Source organism: Barbatula barbatula (assembly GCF_947034865.1).
Source record: "Barbatula barbatula genome assembly, chromosome: 17".
NCBI classification, from domain to species: Eukaryota; Metazoa; Chordata; class Actinopteri; order Cypriniformes; family Nemacheilidae; genus Barbatula; species Barbatula barbatula.
The window spans coordinates 6,485,392-6,495,965 of record NC_136780.1 but is presented as its reverse complement, the minus strand read 5'-3'; the positions used below and the strand labels follow the sequence as shown (position 1 = coordinate 6,495,965).

At 39.0% G+C, this 10,574-nt stretch overlaps 1 protein-coding gene across 1 annotated transcript; it reads right to left on the bottom strand.

The window, feature by feature from the left end:
- Positions 1-1,140: 1,140 nt before the first annotated feature.
- Positions 1,141-9,924, bottom strand: c1ql4a (complement component 1, q subcomponent-like 4; the record flags this gene model as incomplete). Its single annotated transcript, XM_079477645.1, has 2 exons — positions 1,141-1,320; positions 9,382-9,924. The coding sequence occupies 2 exons, from the start codon at positions 9,922-9,924 to the stop codon at positions 1,141-1,143; spliced, it is 723 nt and encodes a 240-aa protein (XP_079333771.1).
- Between the last annotated feature and the right edge of the window lie 650 nt (positions 9,925-10,574).

Below are 10,574 nucleotides of genomic sequence, written 5' to 3'. Positions count from 1 at the left end.
TGTTTCATGTCAATTAATGTTTCATGTCAAGATTGATATTTCACACCAAGAGTGATACTTCACATCATTTGATTTCAAACCAGAAGAGACTGTTAACACTGTAATCAAGTTCACTTGAAGTTTAATGGTAAGCAGCAGCAATTTATCTTTTCCTACAGCATTACCTCTCCAGAGGGGTACAACCTATTCCCCCTAAAAAGTAATAAAACATCATCTTTATGTGCTCAAAACATTTTGCTCACAAAAAGCAAAGTATCATATTATTTAAGAATCTTACTGGTTTGAATTGAAGGGTCATCTCAGTCCAGCTCAATATATTAATGTTTTGGTCTGGGCCACGTTCTTTACACTTATCGGAAATCTATCCATGTGGCTCTGGTGAGACGTTGGGTGTTTAATTTCGCTCCTGTGTGTCCACGCACACCAGCTATATTTTCGATTCCACACAGGCATCCAAAAAAAGTCACTTTAAGTCAAATTAATTGAACAAGAGGACTGCGCAGTGTGCACGTGCATATAGTATGTGTTGGTATGTGGTTGTATTATGCTACATCTGTGATACACTATTTGACTGGCTGTCCAGTAGGTGAAAAGTACATTTAGGAACCGATTTTGTCTCAAGCTCAGCCATGTGTAAATGCAGCTGTTATCCAAACATCATAAAGCACGTTAAGCTTTGACTTGAAGAGTGCACAGAATTTCAGAAGACTCTGAAATCTTTTTGCAGTGAATAATAGTGAACGAGGACACACTAGTACAATAACAACACATATAATGGATGAAAATTTACCGGTGTCACAGTCCAGGATAGATATAGACATTTATATACAGTATATATATATATATATATATATATATATATATATATAAATACACAAGTTTCAATTTTGGGAAGTTTGGAAATCTTGGTTTTAGGTTGGAGATAATGATAATTTACACACATTCGAACTGCGTGTCAGAAATACGTGTGATCCATGAAGGTATACTGCTTGTTTCCATCTGTGAAGCCCTTGTACTTCATATCAAATCTTGTCAGTTTCTCTCAAGCCTGTTGAGTGTGTATGGAAATGTGTGTGTTTATGCACAGTACTTCTCCAGTGTGTATGTGTGCAGAGCAGCATCACGGAGAAACTGAGCAGGTCAGTCAGGGTAAATGAGGAAGCCGGAGAACGTGCTGTATTTGTTGGAGTTTCCGCCGTGGACTTTCCCTCCGTCCAGTTGCACACACACCTCGTCTCCCACGTCTAAATGCAGGATCACGCTGTTGGAGGCATAGTCATAATTCTGATCAGCATCCTGGGCGATAGCGCTGGCCCTCACCTGTCACACACGGGAAAAATGAAGCCACGGTTAGAGGAAGGACAACTCAACTATATTGTCCCTCACAAGGGTCAACGGTGTTTTGTCCAAAACAGTATATATGCCCGATATTTCTTCATACTTGAACAAACGACTTTAAAATATAACGTTTCACAGACCTACTTAGAAATTTTGTGTTTACTGGTGTGAAAAGATTAAAATGAAATCATAGCACAAAGTATTGCATTCTTATTTTCCCCGCCCTGAATGCAGAAGAAACACTTGATGCATTCATAATAATTTTATAATTATAATTACCCCAATTGCAAAATGTGACATCAAAAAACAAAACGCGACATTTATACCTGTTTATCCCACTCAGCCTAATTTCCATATGTGTGAAATTAATTATGATGTCGACCCTGCTTGGAGTCCTTAAGATCAACACGACGCAGGCTGAATTCATTGTGAAACATCTCGCAGGCACATGCAACACTCCCTATGCCATAGTGCCCTTGACAATCTTAAATATAGTTACATAAACATAAAAACAAGAAATTTCATGAGAATTTCTTTGAAATATATTTTTTTGTCATGATAATATTCACGTTACCAAAGATTTTAATGCAATATAGGAACAACAAAGGATCATGTCTTTTTTAGGGATGTAACAATATTATCGATACGTGTTATTGCATTAGCTAAATTGTCTCAATATTATCATCGCCAGATGACAGTATGAAACGATAGGTCTTCCGAGCCTAACATAGAGAATATTTGAAGAAATAATAGATGTTACCGTTGGCAAGATCCATCTGGTGCAATTATTTTATTTTATTAAAGGGATTTTTAGGTCATTTGACTCATCACATACTACAACTCATACCTCTAAGCAACATACAGGATTAGAGGATAAAGAATAGAGGATGCTTATGGCACGTTTCCAAGTCATCATTTGTTATTTTAAATATCCCAATAAATATTGTACCGTGGGCTTTATACAGAGGATTATCGTTCATTGAGATTTTGATATTGTGACATTCGTCTTTATGCATTGATCCAAACATTTTGATGCATTTGGTATAATGTAGAGACATCAATGAGGCCTTTTCATTATTAAATTATACTCTGGCCATAAGGATAAATAGATGGGTGACCTCTACATCAATTCAGCATAGCTACAGTAAATGCAGCACATTGCTCAAACCTGTAAAATAAATGTTGACATGAGGTATATACCAGCACGCTATATTTTTTAACCATATTGACCTGTTGAATTTAATCTCAAGTGCACGTATCATGCAATCCGCAATGAGACTGTTTACAAGAGCCATGGACTCATTTAAATTCAGCTTGAGAGATCAGCTGTATTGACTCCCAGCAGTGGATCAGAAACTTGTTTGTTAACATTTTAAATTGGGCTTACACATACATACATTTCTGAAAGGAAATGCAATTAAGAAAGACATGTTTGATAAAAAACATTGTGCACTTCACTTTCACATATCTCTCATAAAATAAGGCGTACTTCTACATATATTGTGCTAATTGTGCTGTCAGCATTTTGCAAGTATTCTAAAAAACAAATAATAAAAAACAAATGTAAACTCCTGCCAGACAGGTGTCAGGTGACAGACATTGATGGTCTGGCATTTCGTTCGCCCATGTTATAGCCAATCAATCTCTGTCGGACATACGGAGCGATTCTACCGGAGTCTATTCTAGGAATAAAAGTGACATGCATAGTAAACATTCTTACACAACACGCCTTCAACTCCTCAAATGCTGCTTGTTTTATTAGGCGTGTCATTCCCCTGAGAAACGTCCCGGCCAACCACAACCCACATAAAATACTAACCCCTGACAAAGATAAACTCCCTCCAACATCCATAATCTAATATCCACTCTGTTACGTCATAATATTGTCAACATCTGCACCGAGTGACGACTTAAATCAGTTACCATCATATGCATTACAGATTACTGATGTGTAGAAGCATTCTAGAGAGGTTTCCAAAGTAATGGCACTGAAGGAAAACTACATATTTCTCACATTGATTTTGCATAACAGTGTAACATTTGTCAAGTGCATAAAGAATAAATGTCATAAATGTGAACCAAAACAAGAGATACTGTGATAGTGTACTGTATCACCGGAAGGTATCAACTGTATTTGTTATGTTGAAGCGCGATGTGAGATACATTTCAACTTGTCTCAGTGCAGCCAAAACAGTAAAAAAATGTGCTAGGTTTCCAGTCCCTTGAGAACCCCCTTTCCTAGACTACATCTCACAAAAAAAACCACTGTAGAAACGCTCTCACATCGTGATCTAGTAGCCACATGCTATTACTCATGATACAGTCATCTACAGAATGGCCTGGTCAATAATTTGTATATCGAGTGGGTGAACGCTACCATTTGTTTTGCATCATTGAAAACCGATCTGTGTTATAAATATAATGCCTTACAGGCGATACGGAGCAATATATTTCAGCTCTAAATTCTTCGGACTTATGAGAAATAAAAGACTTCTAATTAAGATCTTATTGAGGCCATAATATGAACGAGCCATCAATTGTGTCAGTCAATACGCTGTTCGCAACATCCCTGTGTCTGACAGTGACGGCCTGGCCTCCTCTCCGCATCGACGCAGAGCGTATGTCATTCTCCTCATTATTTCGGCAAACTGGGAAAAGGGGGCAGTCCTTCCCTCAGGCATGCTCCGACGTTCAATACCAAAATGTGAGCGGTCACTTTAATTAGCGGACATCCAGCGTCAAGCATTTAAGACCTCTCCACCCCGCATCGATTCCTGTCTTGGATCTGGGATTGGTTATATTGTATCTGAACGACTGCAAGAACACCCGCAAAGTGCGCTCCTTAGATGTATCCCATTTCTTGTGATATAAGCTGCTCTTTGAGAGAAAAAGAGCCGTTGTAGGATTACTGTTGACTGCAGTGAAGATGAATATTGACACTGGAGCGGACTTCTTTTGAGACGCTACGCTCACTTGATCTCAGCGCTCGCTGCGAGCAAGTACCCTCGGGCCTGCTGGGAGGCTTGTTCTAAATGGAGCGGTGGGCAGTGAGGGAGAGGGGCACGGGTGCAGAGGCATTTTGTACACAGCGCTAGGAGAACGACCAGGGTAAAGGAGAAAGCCAGAAGGGGGGAATAGGAGGGGCGGGTTTGGATAACAGGCTGATCAAACGAGGCTATTTTGTGAGCGCGTGGAGATGTGAGGGTATATGAAGTCTTGTTTTTATCAGTGGGGCTGTGCTCCAGAGGTAATAAAACTGACAGGATTCATTCCCAGTGATATACAGACCTCTTAGAGCGGAGACAATGGAAAACTAGCTCTTAAACTTACCTGGGGGACCGAGCGCATAGACGGGAAGGAGAAGACTAAACAAAAATTGAACATTTATTGAATAGCTCCTCGAAGGGAGAATAACATTTCTTCAGAGAGTTCTGCATAATTGGCTTACTGTACGAGCATGGCATTTCATACTAATGGCCCGAGAGCACATTAGGACATCTGTTACACGCTTTGTGTTTTGACTTGAACATCTGAGTTGATGATTTTTGTTTCAATCCTTAAATAATCTCCTCCTTTACGAGTGAACCTGGGTTCTTCCAAACACGGAAAATGGATTGTCCTGTACAATTAAGGATTAATACAATTAGAGTTTTCCAAAGACACTCATTATATTTTTACTGGACTATGGACATTTCACTGCTCTAGGAGACATTTATAATAACAGGTGCTGGTCATTAACAGACAGGCAATGACATTTTTAACACTGCTGTGTGAAAGAGCTCGACCTTTAAGTAGTCTATTAAAAGAGCCTGTGGTAGGTGAAAAAGGGAAAAAGAAACGGGGCAACGATTAACCAAGAGAGAGGATGTACTCCAGATTAGTTTGAACAGAGGATTCGTCTAAAGCTACGTTGGAACACAGGGACTGTAAATTAAAAGAATAACTGCACAAGTTAATGACAAGAGAGAAGACATGTAGATTTTAAATCAGGGATGACATACAACCCTGTTGTCATATTTTGACTCCAGCCCACATTAGCATTAAGATAAACAAGCCATTACTCAAGATAAAAACGCCACCAGTAATGCGAACATAATCATATCCTTAAAACAAATGTATTCATGATAACGCTATTATCAGACAGCAGAGGTTAGCCGATTTCTACAGCAGTTTTGTGTGATTGAAGGGCTGGATGGGTAAAAAGAGACAAAGGTGTTTGATGGCATTACCAGTCTCCTGTTTTTCTTGTTTATTAATTGACTTCTCATTTCAAAGTAAGACTTTCCCAGCAGCCAACATACCAAATAAATTACAATAAATATTCAATATTGGAAAGCACATTATGATCACATGACTTATCCTTTCCATCTTGTACTGAACAAATCGAATTGTTATAACATTTTTCAAAATGCCATTTTTCTTTTTTAAAGGGATATGAATAGCATTTCAAACCAAAGTACATATTATAAAAAATGCTGAACTACGGCGGTACCTATTGACTTGCATCGGTGGTGTCCATACAATAGAAGTGAATGGGTATCGTTGCCCGGTTACCAACATTCTTCAAAATATCTTCTTTTGTGTTTTGCAGACAGTAAATGATGACAGAATTTTCATTTTTGGGTGAACTATCCCTTTAATGGTTAAAATGTATGTTATCCAGAGTAAACTCTACTGATAAGGCACAACAGTTTGGATTTCACAAACACTACTAAAAGGGCACTGACTCACAGAATGTGCAAAAGTGGCAATCTCACCACCCTCCTGGGACTCTTTAGCCACACATGCTTGAGGTCCAGCAATGAGCACACCATCACAACAGCACCAGCCAGTATCAAGAGACCAGCTTTCACGAGCTGTCAAAACCACAGCACAATGATCTAGCAGATGGTCACACATGCCCAACACCAGGTACCGCAACATGTGTGCCACACTCTGGAGAATACCCAAGATACATCTTTCTCTTAATTAGCACCCCAACATTCACAGACAGTCACAATTAGTAAACAAATGCTAGTGTCGTATCAGTCTTCAACCATCTTGTTAACCTGTCAAGCCTTGACATGTTTGGTGGCTCTCCATCTGCCTAAAGCCCCTGTATTCATTCTTAAGCCTCCCAGAAGTCTCGTCTCTCTACCCACTGTCTGCAGCTTTCTATTAAGCTATCTATCTTGCTTCCCTCCCCTGATCGTTCTGTCAAGCAGCATGGGTGATTCTGCCGTGCTCTTAACTGTCATGGCTACCCATGTGTCCTTCTCTCAGTCTATCTCGCAATTCACCGCCCGCCCGCCCACTGGGGTACCATATTGAACATGGCCTCCACAATGAAGATACAGGATGATGGTGTCAACACTTATTTTCGAGAAGCAAGGGGATATAAAATAGAATTATGATGTATTTGAGCCCTTGCTTCGTTCTTTTAAAGTTTCTTTGTAAAATAACTTTAGGTTAAGTGCAAACGTGTGGGATTACTTATATGTGTATTATAAAAAAATTACATTATAATTAATATGTGTGTTTTTTATATTTTACAATATCTTACACAAGGAATCAATGAATTTATTAATTACATTTTAACATGAATAAAAAAATGACTGCCTTTTAGCGCTAGTCGATTTCTATTTCTATTTTTAATCGACCAGGAGTGTAGCTGGACAAAAGACTGGAATATATCTTAAAAATAAAGGTGCTTCACGTTGCCATAGAAGAACCGTTGGTGTCTAAATGGTTCCATAAAGAACGTTAACATCTTAAAAAGCTTTCTATTTCACGAAAGGTTCTTTTTGGCGAAAAAAGAAAGAGATAAGAAAGTAAGAAAGTAAGAAAGAGATGGTTCTTTAAAGAACCATTGACTAAATGATTCTTTGTGGAACCAAAAATGGTTCTTCAATGGCATCGCTGTGAAGACCCTCTAATCACCTTTATTTTTAAAATTGTATAGTTTCAATTAAATATATATTAAACTTAAAAAATGCAATATTATTAACATGATGTAGATAGCAATATAATATTGAATGGTAAAGTCTTGCTGATTTCCAACCCTAGTAAAGTTAGATAGAAACCGATCTAGTTACAGGTTAAATTAAGATTAATGGGAAACTTTGGATGTGGGAATGTGTTTTGGTCACTCTATATAGCTCTATGGGCATTGCTTTTGTCAGGATTTCAAAAAATAACCTTTTACAAATTAACATAAACCTCGTAATCCCAATGGACCATTGTCTGCTTTTAAATGACACTTCTGAGAATTCCAGTCTCACAGCATCTGTCAAAAAAATCTAGCATCCTTTTCACTTTTGAATGCTTTGCACGTCTCAGTTTGTAGCTGCATGTATCTGCATTCGATGAGCCATTAAAAATCTAACAGTGGGGTCAGAAAGTCTGAGAACGTCAGTGAAAATTTACTGAAAATAGTTTATATTTGATAAGGAAATATATCATTTGCACAAGTAGCTTGGTTGGTGACCTATAAACAAAATAATGTCCTAATAATAAATATCTCATTCTGCATTTTAAATTCGATTTTGGATCGCAGATTCAAATGTTCTTAGACTTTTTTACCCTAGTGTATGACCCCAAAGAGCAATTTACAAATCCGAACAGTATTGCAAGTGGATTGTTGTGTGTTTTGTACTCTATTGAAGTTAAAATCCTTCCCTCTTCAGCTTACTCGATACATCACTCTAGTACGGTAAGCGGTTAACACACACATTTCTATATTACATTACAGGGCCCGCTGAACAGTGAAGTGAAGCCACCTGATGTGCTCGAAATGGACGTAATTGAGTGGACCGAAAAGATAATTAATGAGCAATCAATGGACATGCAATACAGGCGGCCACGTACGGCGTGCGGGGGATTCAATCTAAAAGTTATGAATGATTTAACAGAGGAAGCAGACTTGCATGACAATACAAAACTGTACATGACAGACACAGGACCAATTTAATCTGCTTTCACTCTAATCACCTTTACAGGTGGTCCTCTGCATTAAGCCAGTGGTTTTCTTTTTACAATAAACCACTTCGTAAAACTAGGCTTTGTAGCACGTTGTAATACAAATAAACGTTTTATAGTGTGTTTGGGTAAAACTGTTCATAAAAGCATACGATTGGTTGTCAAATAAAAAGGTCCAACAGTGCCTCTTGATCCACAAAGGTCACGCAGTACATTTAAAGCTCTACGGATACATTTTTTCACGTCTCATCCATTTCCTGCCTTCGGAATTTAATTAATGTCATGGGAACGAAGAACTGAAAGTGTAAACTGTCAATTGTTCATACATTCATTATTTAATTTGATGTGCAAACTGGCACTAGACCACACCACAGCAAATCTGTCTGCTGAATCGTGTGACGCGTGTTTAGGTGATCAGTGAGATAAGGTATTTACTTTAGTTATTAAATTGTCAACGTATCAAAATAAATCAGCGTGGACGGTTTACACATACAAAAATGAATGTGGTTGTCCTTGTAGTCACACCTTGCAATTTTTTAACAATAGAGCTGCAAGTGATTTGTTTTCACATGAACAATTTAAATTGTTTACTCAAAGAGTTATGTAGTACAATGCTGTTGTATTCAATATTAATAGGAATCCGAGACTAGCAGGGTATAGTGAACTAAGGAAGGTAGAAGATTATAGAGATTATTAAATCTATTTCAGTGATTCCCAAGGGATACACATACCACAGCTCCCGTATATATATATATATATATATATATATATATATATATATTTATATCCAGTATATACATATCATATATTAATATATCTGCGTGTATGACTTGAAGTGAATTTTATAATTCTGTGCAATGAAATCCCACATAATGTACTGTAGGGCTTTGTTGGACTTTAGAGGTATGTAGGACAAAAAGATTAAAAAACTACTTCCCACTGCACTGATATTTAGCACTTGCTCCCAATTTCCACTGGAAAATCTATATGAAATTCCATCAAATGTATTTAAGGGCCACATAATTTGATTATCTGAGCAATGGAGCCACACAATTCAATAGAAACAAAAACATAGTATATTCTTACCTGTCCGTTCTTCTTGAGGTCTGCCCACATGCTGGTCCCATCCCCTCCTCTCATCAGAACATGGTATGTGAAGAAGTAGATGCCAGGTAGAGGGCATGTGAATTTGCCAGTGCTGGGCTCATAATAGTTGCCGACATTGGTTACCACGTCATCAAACTTGAGCACATCATTGCCTTCGTGTTGCTTGCGTAGGCCTGCGTAAAAAGCAATCTTAGGACTGTAGAATGATGGCACATAATCACCAGGCCCAGGACCGGGAGGCCCTTGTGGACCTGGCTTTCCTGGCTCTCCAGGTGGTCCTCGTGGACCAGGTGGTCCTGGGATCCCTGGGGGTCCACGATAACCGGATTTACCCCTCCTGTTTAGAAAATCAGGAGGTGCTGATGATACAGCGGTTAGCTCCTGGCCATGAGACGTGGTGTAGGGGTCACAAACCATCCGACAACTTCCTAGCATTTCATAATGGCTTCCTGCGTTGCCGGCCCCTCCTCCCTTCGTGCTGTGGACCAATAAAGGGATGGCGACCAGGAGAATCAGAACCATGGCCACACCCACGGCCGCTCCTATGACACGCTTGCGGCGGCTGAGCCGGGAGGCAGCAAGCGTTAAAAAGTCCTCCTCTCCTTTGGGTGGAATGGTGCCCGCCAGCGTGAAAAGTGGAGTTGGAAAGAAAACTTGCTAAAGTGTGAAAACGGGTTTGGGAGTGTGCGTTTGGGTACACAAAGAAAAGACACACCAAAGACGTCTATTGAAGGATAGGGCCAGTAGGGAGAAGGGTAATAGATGAATTTATGGATGAGACAAAGACACCAAGAAGAGTGTGGGGCATACAGAAAGGAGCGGGTGCAAAGGGACTAGTGGTAGGACAGGGTGGAGTGCAGACAGAAAGATCTGGTAGAGAATGAAAAGGAACAGTGGAGGCTGCAACAGAAAGATGCAGCACGCAAACTGTATGGTTACAGGGACATTAAATGCGAGAACATACGGTAGCTCAAAAAGTTACAAAATCTTGGCTAATAACAATCCAGGTTTTTTTCTTTCATTACTTTGTCTGTAAGGGGAATTGCTATCATTTAACGTATAGAGAATTCTGTAATATGCCGACTAGCTGAGGCTCTCTTTTGCATAAATGAACACTATTAAGCTTTTTTATTTCCTACTTTAAATCTATCCACTTTTTTTTAGGCAGTGTA